The 17,581-nt window shown below is 45.6% G+C and overlaps 1 protein-coding gene across 10 annotated transcripts in view; it reads left to right on the forward strand.

Moving 5' to 3' along the window:
• Stn1 (STN1 subunit of CST complex) overlaps positions 1–17,581 on the forward strand; it is a 59,523-nt gene that overhangs the window by 30,569 nt on the left and 11,373 nt on the right. For 9 of the 10 annotated variants that reach the window (XM_074078369.1, XM_074078374.1, XM_074078371.1 and 6 more), the window contains one exon: positions 35–13,769. The exons of the other annotated variant lie outside the window; for it this stretch is intronic. In XM_074078369.1, coding sequence (XP_073934470.1) covers positions 35–192 — 158 coding nt within the window. In that variant the 3' untranslated portion in view covers positions 193–13,769. Of the gene's footprint in view, positions 1–34; positions 13,770–17,581 lie in introns of those variants that run through there. 10 annotated transcript variants of the gene reach the window in all.

The following is a 17,581-nucleotide window of genomic DNA, read 5'->3' on the forward strand; positions in this document are numbered from 1 at the left end:
CCATCAAAGCTTAGGCGCTGTCTTCTTCCCGCAGACATGGAGAAGGGTTGCCACTTCCTGCACGTCTTGGCCTGTGTACGCCTGAGTGCCCATCCAGGCCTAAGCGAGGCTGTGCTGCGACAGGTGCTGGAGTTCCTAGAGGACCAGAGTGACATCGTCAGTACCATGGACCACTACTACACGGCCTTCTGAGCAGAGGTCCCCAGACAGCTGAGGGGCAGAAAGACAAAGTGGCGCTCACCCCTATGCTGCAATCCTAAAACTTGTGCAGGGGCAGTTACCTCACGATAAACTTGGGGAGAAGGACTTGCTGCCTTCCACCTTCTGTATCCTGGGCACATGATGACTGATCTCAGCCATGACCTAAGAAAACCTGTCTGTGTGCTTCCTGGCTGAACTGAGCGTCATTCACAGGGGTGAGTTGGTGGCTTAGTCACTGTGCCTGTTCTTGGCAGGGGGGTGACAAGGCAAAGACCCCTGCACTGCAGGAACTGAAGCGCATGTGGCCAGATAACACAGTTCTGAAACTTTTAAGACTCTAGGCTCTCAGATCCACCCCCACTGGCCTCTTCTGCTGGTTAAGAATCGTTTGCTTCCATTTCCAGCATCAGTGGAGGCACCTGAGACCTGTTGCTGCTGTTTATAGACCCATGGAAGATGGGAGTAGGAGTCTGAGACATGGCTCTTCATTTTCCTTCTGAATCAAAAATTGTCTGAGAATATTTCCCTGTGCTTACAGAGGCACACGACTCAGTACCTGGCCCCTCAGTGCCCCCTGAAGGCAGCAGAGGCTGACAGCCAGTTGTCTAGCAGGCGATAGATGTTATTTTCAAGGTGCAGGACATGCTGACACCATCCAGACAAAGACTGGGTGTGCGCCCAGACAGGTGGGAAGTCATGCTGTGCTCAGAATAACAAGGTAAAGGGAAAACATCAGAGGTATTTAGTAGGCTTGTTCTAACAGCAAATGACAAACCCAGCTAGCAAAAATAAAGTGTGGAGAAAGATGTGGAGTTAATTACCGTCATCTCGCAAAAGGCACATCTGCCTTCGTCTGCTGTGCTGGCTCTTGACGTAATAGAGCCTCAGCTGCTCAACTGGTGATCCTGCAGTCCCAAGAATTGTGCCACCCTCCCTCCACAGAGTGTGTCAGGCAGAGAGCAAGCACTGGCTCACTTCCTATCCTGCCCTCTCTGACTTGACCCAGGCTTCTAATGACAAGGATGCACATGGCTGTCCTGGGTTTCCCCTGCATTTGGAAGGGTCTCAATTGAGCAGGATCTGCCTGGAATTACGTCCTGACAGTTCTACAAATTAGGAGCTGTTCCATACTGAGTTCATCTTTGATTAATGAGGACTTCCAGAAGAGAGTCTAGAATCAGAATGTAAAACAGACCTGGCACAGACCAACCCCATCTTAGGGGTTCATCTCCAAGAGAACCACACTGTGGAAGGGTGAATGCACAAGATGTCCACTGCTGCCAGGCATGGTAGTACATGCCTGTAATCCCAGCTATGCAGGAGGAAGTTAGGAAGATTGCCGTCCAAGGTTGACCCTGGCAAAATCATGAGACTATCTGAAAAATAAACTAAGGCAAAAAGGGCTGTGAGTGTGGCTCAAGTGGTAGAGTGCCTGCCTGCCAACTGCAAGGTAGTATTGCCAAAAAAAAAAAATTGCACTTCGCTATATAATCTAGAATTTTATAGTTGGGAAAAATACTTATCAGTAGGGGAAAAGTTAATTTTGGTTTGTACACGCAGTGAAATGTTACACAACCACTACAGTGATGGAAAGGTAGACGTTCTGCCGTGGAGCACTATTCGCAGTGGATCTAATCGGAAGAAAATTGAGTTCTCGATCTGTTTGTGTGGGATCGTACCACATAAGGCTCCGTGTGTACAGACGTATCTATAGTGTCTGCGTGTGCGGATTTATGAGTGTAGCATGTGTCTGCATAGATGTACAGTTGACCACTCCCCCCTCCTAGAAGTGCTTTCTGCACTTAGCTTTTAGAATGCCGCAGTGCCTGACTGCACCTCCCAAGGGCTCAGGGCTCAGTTGTTTGCAGACCTGGTCTCTGTCTGACTCATTCCCTCGGAGTCTCCTAGCTTCATGGGTCACACCATCTGTATGCTGCCAACCCCCAGTTTGCATCCAGGTTGGGCCCTATCCCTGTCTTCAGACCCCGTATCCAGCCTCATGCTGACATCACAAACTTAAATCCACGGAAAGTCAGGCTCCCAAGCCTGACCTGACCTCCAGCTCACTCCTGCTGAAGTTCTTTGTGATCCAGGAAAAGACAGCTCCATTTCCAGTTGCTCAGGTCAAATCCACTGACTTAGTTCTCACCCATACCCCACAGCCAGTCTGTCCATGGATTGTCTTGACTCCATAATCAGAATGTTTCTAGAATCTAACCACCTGTCACTTCTCCACTTCTACCTCCCTTCAGTATTGTAGTCATCTTTTTTTTTTTTGGTGGTGTTGGTGGTACTTAAGATTTGAACTCAGGGCTTCGAACTTGCAACGCAGGCACTCTACCACTTGAGCCACACCTGTAGCTCACCTCCTCACTGACCCTGTGCTCTGCCCTCACCCCTCTTGATTACATTCTCAGGGCAGCCGCCGTGGTGATCCTGTAACACTCCTGGTAGGAGCCTGAGACATCCCAGCGCTCAGCACGGTTCTGCTCTGCCAGGCCTCCCATGTCTTGCTGTTCCTCACATCCCAGGTGCATCCCTTCCTTGGAACCTCCACCCTCGACATTTCCTGTGCCTAGAATAGTGTCTGTGTGTGTATGGATTTACAAATGTAGCATGTGTCTACACATGATGTGCCTTCTTCCCCTCCTTCAGGTCTTAGAGTGTCACCTCTCTGTGAGGCCCTTTTTGCTGATTATAACTAACCTCTTCTCCCTTCCAGCTGTATTTTAGTCACAGTACCTGTTACTCCCCAACAACTCCAGATGTGGCTTGCTTGTCCTGTTTGTCATCTGCCTCCACAATAGAAAGAGTGCTCCAGGAGGCCAGAATACTCTCCTCTTACTTCCTCTGTGTGCCCAGCACCCAGAGCAGTGCCTGGCATATGTTTCAGCAAGGTCACTTCTATATGTGTCTGGCTGCCCTCCAGCCACAGTATCTGCTTCTCCTGGGGACTTTCTTCAGTGTGAGGAAAGCTGTTTGGACTGGTAATGCTCAGAATTATCAACCCCCATTCTGGAAGCTGCCTCAAGCAATGGCACCTGGGGCATAAATACTCCAGCTCCCTCACCCTTCAGGGGAGGTGTGGCAGCATGTACTTTACCCCATTTTTCAGAGTTTCTCTGCTGGATTAAAGGCCACCTATCCACAGTTGCAGCCAATTTGGTACCCACCAGCCTTATCCTCTGTGGCTTGCTTTTGCACTTCCCAGTCCCGTTCACTGCACTTCCCAAATGAATCTCTTATATTCTAGAAGTCTTTGCCTCAGGTCAGCTTCTGGAAGAATTAACCCCATGCTCACTATTACATGGGGCAAGTACTATATAAATAATTCATACTACAAACAGATTACTAGAAACGCTCACCAAAGTGATGCATCGGTTACCTTTAAATGTGAGATGTCTGGTGCTTTTATTTTTTGTTATTTTTTGAGACAGTCTCGCTGTATAGCCCAGACTGGCCTCAGACTCATGATCTTTCTACCTTAGCCTCCTGAATGCTGGGGTGACAGGCACACACCACCACACCCAGTTCAGGTGTTTTTGTAATTAGCACATGTCATCACTAATAAAAATAGTGAATCTATTTTCCATTGCCACCCCACCTGAATCACAAGTAAACCAAGATTGGATAGGCCTTTCTTACACAGCAGTGTGAGGACTCTGAGAAGCCAAGGGAAGCTCTTTGGAAAGTTCTCTGGGGCTAACTCCAGTCTGTCACTGCTTGTCTAACGAAGGCCAACCAGAGTGTTCATCTGGAAGGAGGGACTGAGCCTCCTGCAGCTCTCTAGGGGCAGGCTTGTTTCAGGGTGTGGACTTACAGCATCTATGGAGGCAAGGGCTACTGTCTGGCCATGGTTTGTTTGAAGACCCAGGATTATCCCCATCTGGTAAGCCACCAGTGCTCCTCATCCCTGTAAGACACTTCTTTGTAATTATTTTCCCCTCTGATAGTGTGCCAGGACACTGGCCCAGAAACCCAAGTGGAATGAAGTCCATTCAAAGATGAAGAGCCCAAGACTCAGTGCCAAGGATTGAACCAAGCAAACTTGTAATTTTCCTTGGCAGAAACATCTACACTTTCTTATTAATGTGGTTTCTTTTCCATAAGTGGCTCTACAGCAGTTGCCCCAAAGAAACATCTCATTGTTTCCTTGCTAAATTTACGTGAAGTCTACAGCAAATTCAGACCATGATGTGCCTTGCTGGGGATGCCAGCAGCAGGCACTGATGGAAGAACGGGACCATCCTCAAGGGAATCATATCTAGGGACAAAGAACCTTGAAGTTGAGTCTTACCTGTATGGTATTGTATGAGCAGAGTGGCCAAGTATGAGACCATTGCTCCGTATCAGTGGTTTTCTTGTAATTCAAAGTTTGAATTCAGCCTGGGGTTTTTTTGTTTGTTTTTTGGTGTGTGTGTGTGTGTGTGTGTGTGTGTGTGATACTGGGACTTGAACTCGGGGCCTACACCATGAGCCACACCCCCAGTCTTTTTTTGTAAAGCGGTTTTTCAGAATAGGGTCTAACAAATTATTTGGGCTGGCTTTGAACCTCAATCCTCCTGATCTCTGCCTCCTGAATAGCTAGGAATACTGGTGCCTGGCTAATTCAGCCAGTTCTAATTGCACTCAGGCAACCTGTGTTTTGCCTGTTAACCTCTGCTGTATTTATTAAGTAAACACACACAGGTATGTCACAGCCCAGCACAAAGTTCTGTGTTCACAAGAATTCTATGTCAAGTGGGCGTGGTGGCTCATGCCTCTGTTCTGCCTACTCGAAAGCCAGAGAATCATGGTGTGAGGCCAGCTCAGGGAAGAAATTAGCAAGACCCCATCTCAGCCAGTAAGCTGGTGTGTTGATGTATATTTGTGATCCTAGCCAAAGAGGAGGCCATATGTTGAAGGATTGAGCCTGAGGCAAAAATGTGAGACCCTATTCAAAAAATAAAGCAAAAATGAGCTGGGGGGGAGTGGCTCAAGTGGTAGAGGGCCTGCCTAGCAAGCACAAGGCCAAGTTCAATCCCAGTATTGGGAAAAAAATTCTCACTCAAACTCCAAATTTTCCTGTATGTCAAATTAAACTAATAGGTCTTCATTTTGGAACAGAGGAATGTTGAAGATCACACAATAGCTCTAGGTTTTTTGTTTTGTTTGTTTCAATTTTTTTACATAGTACCAGTAGGGTCGTATCTCATGATATGATATGATTTGGTAAAAGATCTATGAGTGAGTTACAGATCTGAGTTTGAAACAGTGCTGTTTCATTATAGTAGGTCTCCTGGGTGGTCTTTATTCAATCTGAACTACCATGGAGGAGCAGGTTTCTACTCTTAGGGCATCTACTTCAATGAATAAACTATTTTAATTGTGTACATTTATTATTTAGCATCACTTAATGATATATTATTTACCATCTAATATTTAAGTGATTTAAAATTACTTGGAACCAAGAAAGTTGAAAAAGTCCACACAAAAACTTATACATGAATGTTCATAGCAGCCATTCCTAATACCCAAATTGTGGGAGCAATCCACACGTCCATCCACTTGGTCACATGCCAGCTCAAACATTAATACATTAAGGCAACGCTTTTATTTTATTTTATTTTTTTGAGACAGGGTCTTACAAGGTAGCCCAAGCTGGCTAAACTCACACTCCTTTTACCTCTGGCTCCTGAGTGCTGGGATTACAGGCATGCCCCATCACGTCCACCTTCTGTGATCCTTTTAAAACCACATTACCAACTGAGACTTCTCATAGACCAGACACCCTTGAAGCACTGGTTCAGTACTGTTGTCCACAGTCAGATAAGTGTGAAAACCAAGGGCATGTTTAGAAAAGTGGTAATGAAGTGGAGGAGACAGCTGTAGTAATGGAAATGGTCTTAATGGGGCTGCCATTTGGGTTAGCATAGCCTGATTATTCTAACAAGCGATGCTTTCATTTTCGTCCTTCACTGGGCTTGGTGCAGTTGATTAGGGCGTTTTGATAAACTCAGCTAGAAATTACTCCTCCGGGAGGAGGCTCACAGTCAGCAAATGGAGGAAAGAAAGCATGGGTGAGCACAGAGTGTTGGTCCATTTTTAGTACCTCTTTACCGAAGAGCAATGGGGTGTTGCATAAACTGATGTGTGGTACACAAAATTCATGGCAAGTGCCAGCTTTCACAGTGTGCTGAAATTAGTGGACAATTAGTTTATCCTAATATAAACTAGGTGGCAGTATATATATATTGAGGTGCTAGCATGGGTTTTCCCAGACTTCATTCCTTCCTTCTTAGCAGGAAGCCTGCTTTGCCCAGGGTACTTTGATTTGAGAACTAAATTCAGGAGTTTGTGCAGACAAACTGGTGGATGTTTTCTGGATCCTGGGGAGAAATCGGAGAATAAAGGACCCCAGGAATTGGAAACTGGACTGTCCTCCTTGACGGTTCTGTGGCAGATGGTAGGATGGCAGGACTTGTGTGGAGAGGCTCTGTGATATCTCTCAGAGACAGAGGCTCAGCCTAGGAGTCCCAGCTTCAGCCAAGATTCCCAGACCTAAGCTTGGAAAGGAAGTAACCACAAGCCTCACTCCCTGAAGGGACAGGCATCTACAACCCTGGGACCTTGGCAGAGGCCTTGGTCTCAGGAAAAGGGTGGCTCTATTCCAATTTCCCAGGTTCTATGTTACCTAGATCCCCAGGGAAGGGAGAACGTGCCTCATCCTGCTACTACCAATATAATTTTCCTGCCAGCTCAGAGGATGAGAATTCACATGCAAGGTAACTTGAAATAAAAAAAAAAAAAAATGTGACACGTCTCGCCCACCTGAGTATTAGAAGTGAGTCTCATACTGCACTTCAGTTAGAATAAATGCAGTGTGACTCTTATGACTGGAGGTGTGACTCAAGCAGTAGAGCGCCTGCTTTGCAAGCACGAAGTCCTGAGTTCAAACCCCAGTCCCCCCAGAAAGAATCTAATCAGGGTGACTCTTAGAAGGTCATTCCCACCCACTTGCATTCCAGGATGATTTCTTAGTGGGAGAGGAAGGGATGACATCACAGTATGGTTGCAGGGACTCTCCGTAGGGGTATGCTGGTGACAAAACACACCCTGTCCCACATCGGTGCAGAAACAAAATTGGAAACCAGTACCTCAGGGGACGGGGAAAAGAAATGTGATGCACGTTTGTCATGCTTCCTTAGTGGAATTCATCTTTTCATGATCTGAAAATATTACCCTGTCCCATACCCCTTGTCCCATGAGACCAGCAGGAAAGGCAACCCCAGAACGTGGGCCATGTTCTCATAAGGCTGGGCAGGAGCAGAGGATGCAGGTGAGTGAGCAGATAGAATCAGACTTGGGAAATTCCGAACCCCTGGACCAGTGTCTTCTTCCAACAGGAAGAAGCTTGATGGTCTGACGCATGGCATCACTAGCCCAGCCAGGCCCAGCCCAGCCCAGCCCAACCAAGCCCAGCCCAGCCCAGCCCAGCACCTCCAGGAAGCACAGCTGTGCCTGTGCCTTTGGTTTCTGCCCCCGTCCAGGCTTGCCTTGCCACAGTCCTTGCTCATCCTCCCCCTTCTCCCCTGGATTGCTGAGGTCCCTTCTGAGGTGGCCCATGTCAGTTCACCTGATAGTCTATGACAGAGTCAGTGTTAGGTACAATGTTGGTGCTTAATGGATGGGCATTGTGGTTATTGAGTGCCAACTGTGTGCAAGGCATTGGGCCAGGTATGGAGGGAGATACCAGGACAAACTCCCTATCTTCAGGGAATTTTGGCACAGGACTTATCACTCAGGGATGCAGAAGAGTTTCATTTGACCCTCAAGGTTTTACTTTTTATACTAACATTAACAAATTGGCTACCATCTATATATTTTTTAAAGTGTGTGTGTGTGTGTGTGTGTGTGTGTGTGTGTGTCTGTGTGTAGCCTACAAAGAAAAAAAACTGGCAACTGTAGTGGCTTCCAGATAGGGAATTGGGGGCCAGGAGTCAATAGTCTAATGCTTTATAATTTTTAATACAGAAAATGTATCTAAATACAAAGATAACTAAAAACAAAGATAAAAGAGCCAGGCATGGTACAGGCCTAAAATACCAGCTACTGGTGGGTAGAAAGAGGAGGATGAAGGTCCGAGGCCCACCTGAGGCCAAAGCTCATGATCCTATCTGAAAAACAAACTAAAGCAAAAAGGGCTGGAGACATGGCTGAAGTGGTAGTGTGCTTGCCTAGCAAGAGCCAGGCTCTGAGTTCCAACCCCAGCATCACCAAAACAAAGCAAAAACTAGGGCGAGTCATATAAAAATCTGTAGAAGCCCTGCCATCTGGGGACCATGGCAGGGAGACAGAGGTCAGAGACATTAATGCAACAGGACTGAGAGGCAGGTATAAAAGGCCACAAGAAGTATCAGGGTTATTAGACTAATGAAAGGGAAAGGGGGCTCAGGAGATCTGGGGCTCAGAGCTGAAGATAACAGAAATGCTAGAAGAAGACATCTCTCAAGATACAAGCAAAGGCCACACAGAAGATGGACTTGGTTATCACTCTTCCACCACCCCAGACACCAGGAGCATCTCTGTGATTTACAGGGAAAATGGCACCGCTGGAGAATGCAGCATGGGAGCACTGCAATTTCAGACCAAGCTTAATGCATGTGACTTAAAAGACAAAGAAGCACCACCTGGAAAGTAGTTGAAATCCTATTCCTCTAGGGAAGGAACTATCTTGGATCTCTGTTTGCCATTTACAGCTGTATTAGTCATGGCCACAGCCCTTTTTGGGTTGTGAAACTGCCAGTTCCTGGAGGATTACCTGGAGAAACAGGCCCCACATGACAACCCTGAGTGTCAACAAGCCAGGCTGCCCAGCAACTTGGACCAAGGGGAGGCACAGAGTCCCTGCCCCTGAGGCTGAAAGAGGCAGAGGAGAGATAAACCAGCCTGAGCTTCTGCCAGTCCCTTTCGGTTTGTGTTAGCAGTTTGGGTCTTGTAAGAAGCACATAAATTGGTGGGTTCCTTGGAGACAGGAAGTAAGTTTTGGCTGCCTCTGCTCTTGCCCAAGCAGTCTCCACAACATTTGATCATGTTGGCTACTTGAAAAACAGTTGAAGATGTTTTCCCTTTGAGGCTTGGTGGTATGAATCAACTTAGTAACTCTGTAGCCTGAGACTTAATCCATGATGTAGGAAAGGTATTGGATCAGTTTAGTGTTAATTACTTAACAGCTAATGATTATTGAACAGTTGTGCACCAATCACATAGCTAACTTAAATCTTCATGTAAACCCAAAAAGATAGGTATATTGTGATCACTCTCATTTTACCCAAAAGACTTAAGCAACCAACTTACCGAAGGACAGGCAGCTATTAAGTGGAAAACCAGGCTTCTACTTAGTGAGTTTAATCACTAGGATTTGTTGCTTTCAGGGTTTAGAGAAACCGTTCTCTGGTGGCCCTAAACAGTGAGCCCAACACAGAGTGCCTTTAAATTTGGGCTCATACATAAACTTTTCTGGACCACAGCTGCGCTACATTGAGAATGCCATTTGCAGTGGTGAGTGTCATGGGATGCTGGGCTGAGTTGGGGGGTGACGTCAGGACATACCAGTGGCCCAGAGGGAGCAGGTGTTTACCGAAGATGAAGGAGACCTGAATCAGGGCAGCAAACGTTCCTCCCTGAACTTTGTCACAGTCCAGAGGGAACCAAGAGATGGCTCAGGGGCCTCCCAGAGGTCGGGCTGGACTTGTGTCTCCACAGGCATTACTTCTTCTAATATTAAAAATATTGAAGTATTTCAAACATACAGAAGATAATAAAGCAGACACCTAGATAGCATTGAGATAGAGCTGCTGTTAACATTTTCCTTCCTCAGCCTCCCGAGTGCTAGGATTATAGGCCTGCACCACCATACCTGGCTTACTCTATTTCTCTAAGGAAACACATTAGAAATACAGGTAAGGCGCACTTGTTCCTGCCCTGCCATCCCCAGAGATAACAGCTATGATGTGTGTCATTCCTATGCAGCTTTTTCTTTACTTTTTTGATTGCAGCATAACTTAAGGTACTACTTGATGCATTGTGCCAATCTTAACTGTGCAGCTTGGTGGACCCAAAACAAAACAAAGGCCATGTCTAGCACCTTACAAGTCTCCTTAGCATCATTTCAAAAATAAGCAAACAGAGCTGCCAACATTTAAAAGGTTAAAAATCTAGAGATTTAATGTAAAAATACAAATTTCTGGCTTCTCTTGAAACTCTGGGAAACTGACCACTCAAAACTTACGTTCTAACCTGGGGCCACCCTCTGTAGACAAGGGGTGAGCTCCTCCCACTACACCTGCCATTGCCCTGTGGTTAGGTGCAGTCTCCTTCATTCAAAAGTGTCACAAACCTGAAAAGGTGAAGAACAACTTAAGTAGCTAAGGCAAGGCATAGAAGAAAAAGTGCCCTCCTTCCCCCCTGCTAGGTGACTTAGGAAGCTGCAGACAATATCATAAAAGGAAAGGAACCGGGCTCACTAGGTCCTGGCTATTCAAAGTGTGGACCTCGGGCCAGCAGCGCCAGCAGCATCCGGGACTTGTTAGCTCCCTCCCCAGACAAATGTATTTGTTTGCAAGGGCTGCCATTACCAAGTGCCACAACCTGGTGGCTTCAACTACAGAAATCTCACAGTTCTAGAAGGTGGAAGTCCTGTGTTAAGGTGTCAGCAGGATTGGCTTCCTCTGAGACCTTTCTCCTCAGATTGTAAATGACTGTTTTCTCCCTGTGTCCCACATGGTCCTTCCTCTGTGTGTCTGCATCTTTTTTTTTTTTTCTTTGAGACAGGGTTTCACCATGTTACCCTGCCTGGTCTACAGGCGTGCACCACCATGCCTAGTGTCCATCTTCTCTTCTTATAAAGACACCAGTCATATTGGATTGGGGCTGCACCTTTATGACTTCATTTAACTTTAATTACCACTTTAAATACCCTGTCTGAGGTACTAGGGGCTAGGATTTCAACTTACAATTTTGAGAGGACAAAATTTGGCCCATAACACCATTAAATCTGGGCTTAATTAACAAGGTCCCAGGGACATGTGTGCACATCATGCTGGAGAAGCACTGCCCAGGCCTACTCTAGTGCATAAAGCACCAGAGCATCTGACGGGCAGGGGCAGGAGAAAGCTGCCATGATTGTTTGCTCAGTTTTCTCTCCATAGATCAGGGGTACTGTGGAACCTGAAGTCATTCCCCCTTGAAGAGAAGCCCCTGCTTCTCACTAAGGAGTGGAACCCTCTGTATTTTGGGAATTGAACAAGTAAGGGTTACAGGTGTGGACCAAGGAACCAAGTTGATCACATGAATCTGGCCCGTAGGAGTGGGGAGAAGCCCCCTGAAAAACGCTGCTCTCAGCAAACCAGTGATCTTTACCCCTTACCACCTACAAGCTTCTTCTATCAAGGTACACAGCTAGTGTCTGGGATTTTCTGAAATGGGACACCACACTGCATCCACTGCCCCCCCCCCATACACACAGCCTGCACAAGCTCATTTTCTACCTCTGTCATGGGCCTGATTCTATGGAGATAGTTGCCATAGAGACTTGCCTATGCATGGTTGAAGCTAATCCCCGCCCATGCTGCCCATCATATTGCTTAGACTAGAGATGTTCAAACTGTGTCTCATGAAATTATAAGCTGCCACCAGGGTTTCACAAACATTTGATTTGAATATCAATAAAATTGTTAATTCATGTTTTAAAACGTGAATGTATATGGTCTAAAACGTGAATGTATATGTTCTAAAATGTGAATGTCTGTGTCTGGTCTGACAGAATAGAGTGATTTACAGAAAGACTAATTCCCTCTATAAATAATAATTACGAACTCTGCAGGAAAAAAAAAAAAGCCAACAACAACCAAAACACCTGTTTGATGCCACTGGAGAGAAAGCAGACAACAAAGGGACCCTCTGGATAAGATCCACTCTTGTATGGCTTTTCTCCTAAGGCAATTATTCTGGAACTTGAATGTAACTAAGAACCTTTGGGGAGCTTGTTAAAACAAAGACTTTTGCCTCTGCCTTCTCACAGTTTCTGATTTGTTGGGGCCTAAAACTTTGTGTTTCTAACAAGTTCCCTGATGGTGCTGATGCTGCTGGCCCAAGGAACACACTTTGAGAACCACCATTGGCTTGCACAGGGGTCACCGAGGGACTGCAAGTGGAATAGAGAGGCACAGGCCTATTAGCCTGAGCATTCAGAGGAGGAGTTTGCATCTGGGTGGCTGGAAGTTGAGGGAAATGCTAGGAGGGGAGAGTGTCTCAGAGCCAGAAGCCCCCAAATATGTGTATACATTCTCCTCAAATCCTTCACCAGCCTCTGAACTGCATGTGTGCAAGTGAGACTGCAAGGTGTCCAAGGGGGAAATGACAGCTGGCAGCTACAAGAAGTGACCAGAGAATTCAGCAGTTGCCCATCACAGGGGAGAAGGAGTTTGCAGCTGAAAGTGTCGGCAAGTTAGAGGGCCTTGGCAAACAACTGGAGTTTTTTGCTAAAACTGTAAAAGGGCCACACTCTAAGAGTAGACTATATCCCTGACTAAGGCATTCATCCTAGCACTGAGGGCAAAACTCAAACAGGCCCATCTTAACGAAACCTACAAACAAGGCTTTACAAAAGTGATGAGGTCCACCAGTGATTTAACCATGCAGTGCAAGAAAATGCCCTTCAGAGAAAGAGTCCAGTGTCTATGATGTATCATTCACAGCGTTCACTCTTCAAAAATTGCTAGATGTGTGAAGAAAAAGAACATGACCCATAATCAAGAGACAAAATATACGAGTCAACAGAACAACCCAGATGCTGTCAGAATTGGCAGGTAAGAACTTGAACTTTGATAAATATATTAAAGAGTCTTTGGCAAAGATGCATATATTAGGTGAAGAAAAGTTCAGGAAAGATCTAAAGTTCAGGAAAGATTAAAAAAAAAAAAAAAGAGGGCTGCTGGGGGTGTGGTTCAAGTGGTAGGGTGCCAGCCTAGCAAGCCTGAGGCCCTGGGTTCAAAACCCAGTACCACAAAAAAATAAAAAATAAAAAAAATTAAATGGAAATCCCAGAACGAAAAAGCACAGTATCTAAATTCAACTTTGCAGCTCAGAGTTGCACATCTGCAGGAGGAATCTTTGGGCACAGTGATAAAGTTCTGCTGTAAGTGGCATAGTCCAAGATGGTGAGGCACCTTGTGAAGATGGGAAAGGAAGAGTCCTTCACCAGACTGCAGGAGGACAAGGTTTAGGATCAATTGGCCTGAGGCATTCAAGTGCCAAGCATCAAGATATGCTCCTGTTATTCATCTCTGCTGACCTCTGAGAACTGGCAGTGTCCTCTCACTGAGAATACTCCTCTGTATGGTAGAAGAGATGGCTGGGATCAGCTTTACAGCTCTCTCTTCCCATGGTACCAGGGCTGGGGGCATGGCTTAAATGGTAGAGTGTTTGCCTACCAAGCAAGCTCACAACCCTGAGTTCAAACCCCAGTATGCCAAAAAAATAAAAATAAAAATAAAGAAAGAAATACTGTGCACAAATAGTGAAAATAATCTTTGGTCAGATGTGGTGATTCACATGTATAATCCTAGCTACTCAGGAGGTAGTTTGGGAGGATTTTAATTTGAGGCCAGTTCAGGGAAGAAGTTATTGAGGCTCCATCTCAACAGACAAGTGAGGCATGGTGGTTCACATGTGTAATCTTATCTTTGGAGTAGGCATAGGAAGGAGGATTGCTGTCTAAAGCAGGCCCTGGACAAAAACTCAATACTTTATCTGAAAAATAACTAAAGCCAAAAGGGCTCAAGGCATGGTTTAAGTGGTAGAGCATCTTCCTAGCAAGTGTGAGGCCCTGAGTTCAAAAGCTAGTACCAAAAAACCGAAACAAAACCAGGGAAGGTGCTCAGTCCAATTGGTCCTCTCCATGCACCAATCACAATTGCCAGGGTGGAGGTTTTATATAATGCCTTTGATCAGATATCCAACCCGAGCCAGTCACTGTGGTCAGGGAGGCCATTCCTATTTGGTAAGGGAACAGTTCTTCAAAAGGGGGGAGGTAGCATATTCGTGGCCATGGAAAGAACTTGTGAGCTGACCACCACTTCAATTTGTGCTCACTGCTCTATTGTCAGTCCTGTGTTGGTGACTTCGATGATGTAATTTTGTAGGGGAAAGCTGAGAAGAAACCTGGTGAGGGAGTTGGGAAGTGAGGCAGGAAGGGAGAAAGCCAGCGATAGTGCGCAGATGGGCAACTTGTGCCCAATTCCACTGTGACCCTGTGAGACACTGTGTAGGACACGCCTCAGAATTATCCTACCATGGGACAGTGAAGCTGGCAAACATATCCACCCACTCCAGCCCCTCACTGGCTGTGGTTTATTCTAGGGGCATCACTTCCAGAGAAAACCCCAACAGCCAGAGAAAACTGTCAGAGACAGGAGCACAACAAAGGCCTCAACGGAGGCCCCACTGAGGCTGCAGGTCTCCAGGCGCGCTACAGGGAAATGACAGGGCAGTGACAATGCCTGATACACCTCTAGAAATCTCTTTATAGAAACAGGATCCTGCTACAGATTATTATGTACACGTTAATCTTTTAAAACTTAACATGTTCCGATATCATAAAACTCAAAACAATAATGCCCACATCCAAATGTGTTATAATCCAAATGGGAATTGCACTGGTGACCACAGGGCCAACTACTCGTCATTGCTCACTAGTCCCACAGGGGCTGGTTTATATGTTACACTCCTTATCAAGACTTTCCTACAGTAGCTCTTAGGTATGAGGGCTGGCATAGCTAGTATATAGTAATGCTGTGTTTTCTTTAAGTGGACTTAAAACAACTATCCTTAAGAAAAAAACGGCTTTCACTGATGAAAACTGAGACATTTAAGAGAAAATTTAGCTAAGCCTGGTAGTGATGTAATCCCAGCACTCAGGAGGTGGGAATAGGAGGATCCTCTGTTCTTGGCCAGCCTGGGCTACAAAGTGAGACCCAGCCTTAAAAAAAAAAAAAAAAAAAGAAGGAAAGGCTAGGTGCCCAGTTGCTCACTCCTGTAATCCTAGCTACTTCGAGACTGAGACTGGGAGGATCATAGTTTAAGGCCAACCTGAGCAAATAATTTGCAAGACCCCATCTCCAAAAATAAACAGAGCAAAATGGACTGAAGGTGTGGTTCAAGTGGTGGAATGTCTGCTTTGTAAGTTCAAAGCCCTGAGTTCAAACCTCAGTCCTACCAAAAAGAAAAGAGAAAAGAAAGAGGATAAACAGGAAGAGAAAGAAAATTTGGTGATGGGTATCCTGATGGAGCTATCCAATGACCAGTTCTTCAAAATATCAGCCTCATGAGCAGTAACTTATGAAGTGGCTTGCCAAAAATGTTCCTGCAAAGACAAGAAAGGAGGATGATAGGTAATTGCTTAGGGGAATTGCCTTTTTCTTAATTTATTTATTTGTTTATTTTGGCAGCACTTGAACTCAGAGCCTCACACTAGCTAGTCAGGCGTTCTACCACATGAGCCATTTCACCAACCCTCTTTTCATGAAGGATTTTTTTTGAGATATGGTCTCTTGAACTATTTCCCCAGGGCTGGCTTTGAACCACAATTCTCCTGATCTCTGCCTCCTGAGTAGCTAGGATTACAAGGGTGAGCCACCAGCACCCAGCTGGAATCACCTTTTATGACAATAAAAATTACCCAAGTCCTCAATATGTTTTGTGTAGCAAATTTTGCAATTTAGTTTTATAGATCCTGCCAAATTACAATGCCATTTTGTAACTAAATACAATGGAGCATGAAAACAAGGGTTTCCATTTCTATCCAGGGAAGATGAATAGCTTAATGTTTTGAAAAAAAACATGCAAAGAAGCCTAGAGAGGAAAATGCGCTTTCAGTCCTGCACATAAATAACACATTGCCCATGAAGGCGAGCATACCAGCAAGGAGACTTCAAGCTTTTATGAGGAGGACTTGGAACCTCGATTCCCCCCAATCTCAGCCTCCCATGGTACTTCTAGTGTACCCACTCCAGGCAGGGTCAGGGTCAAACCACGTGTGCCCCGCACATCAAGTATGGCCAGTATGGAGAAGAGTACATCTGAAAATGTACTGGAGTAGGCCTTTGAGTGAGTCAAGGTGCAGGCCTCATGCTGCACACTTCCCAGGCATTTTAGGAATTAACTTCTAGCTTGTCAGGCCAACCAAATGCTGCTATGACCGTTTCAAGTGAGAACAGAAATTACTACAAGAAGTTTCTCTCTTACCTGCTTGAAATGAACCATATTACTGCTAAATTTTCTTTTATTTAAATGAGTTCTATTTAAATTGAATACTCCAGCTAAAATATTTACAAACCTGATCAAGCTAAAGTTGCATTGCTGTATTGAAATTTTATTTTATCAATAATAACTTAAAGCGTTGGCAACAAAATCAAAACTAAGTCTCAATTCTACATTAAAAAATAGTAATTTGGGTCAGGTGCTGCCTATAATCTTAGCCACTCAGGAGGCAGAGATCAGGAGATCAAGGTTCTAAGCGGCCAGGGCAAATAGTTCATGAGATCCTATCTCGAAAAAACCTTTCACAGAAAAGAGCTGGTGGAGTCGCTCAAGCTGAAGTCCCTGAGTTCAAACCTCAGTACTGCAGGCCTTTGAGCTTGCAAAGCAGGCACTTCAGCACTTGAGCTACACCTCCAATCCATTTTGCTCTGGTTATTTTGGGCGGGATCCCTAAACTTTTTGCCTAGGCTGGCCTCAAACCTTGATCTCAGCCTCTCAAATAGCTAGGATTACAGGTGTGAACCACTGGCACCCAGCTACAGCAGGATTTACAAAGTGGCCAAGAATATTGAAGGTACAAAGAGTTGAAGATTTTAGATGAAAATCTGTTTGGAGAGAGCTGTGTGTGAGCCCTGTCCCACCCCTAGCTCAATGAAAGATGCCAAGCCTGAGAAACTAAAATGGCAAGAGTAAAAGGTTACATGTGGGAACTGTACTCACAGAATTGTTGGGTAAAGGTATGAGCCGTTGGTGACAGGGGGTTGACCTGGGAGGTCCAGGGTCTCATCCAAGAGGGCGCCATGGGGGAACAAAGAGATCTCAGCTAAAAGAAGCCAGAGCTATGGCCACATTCCTAGGGAGCAGGAAGGAGTAAGTGATGGGCCGAGAAAGTGCTCAATTGAGAGGCCCCAGCAATGGGGGGACATAGAGTATCCACAAAGTTTCAGCAATAAACACCCACCAAGTCCAGGGAACAGCACCAGATCCACAGGCCAGCACAAAGTGAATGGAAATTTACCTGCTTCTTCCCTCTCCAGCACTGCAAGGACCAGAAATAAATCACAATTGCTAAGTTGGGAGA

Source organism: Castor canadensis, chromosome 7, assembly GCF_047511655.1.
Source record: "Castor canadensis chromosome 7, mCasCan1.hap1v2, whole genome shotgun sequence".
Taxonomy (NCBI): Eukaryota; Metazoa; Chordata; class Mammalia; order Rodentia; family Castoridae; genus Castor; species Castor canadensis.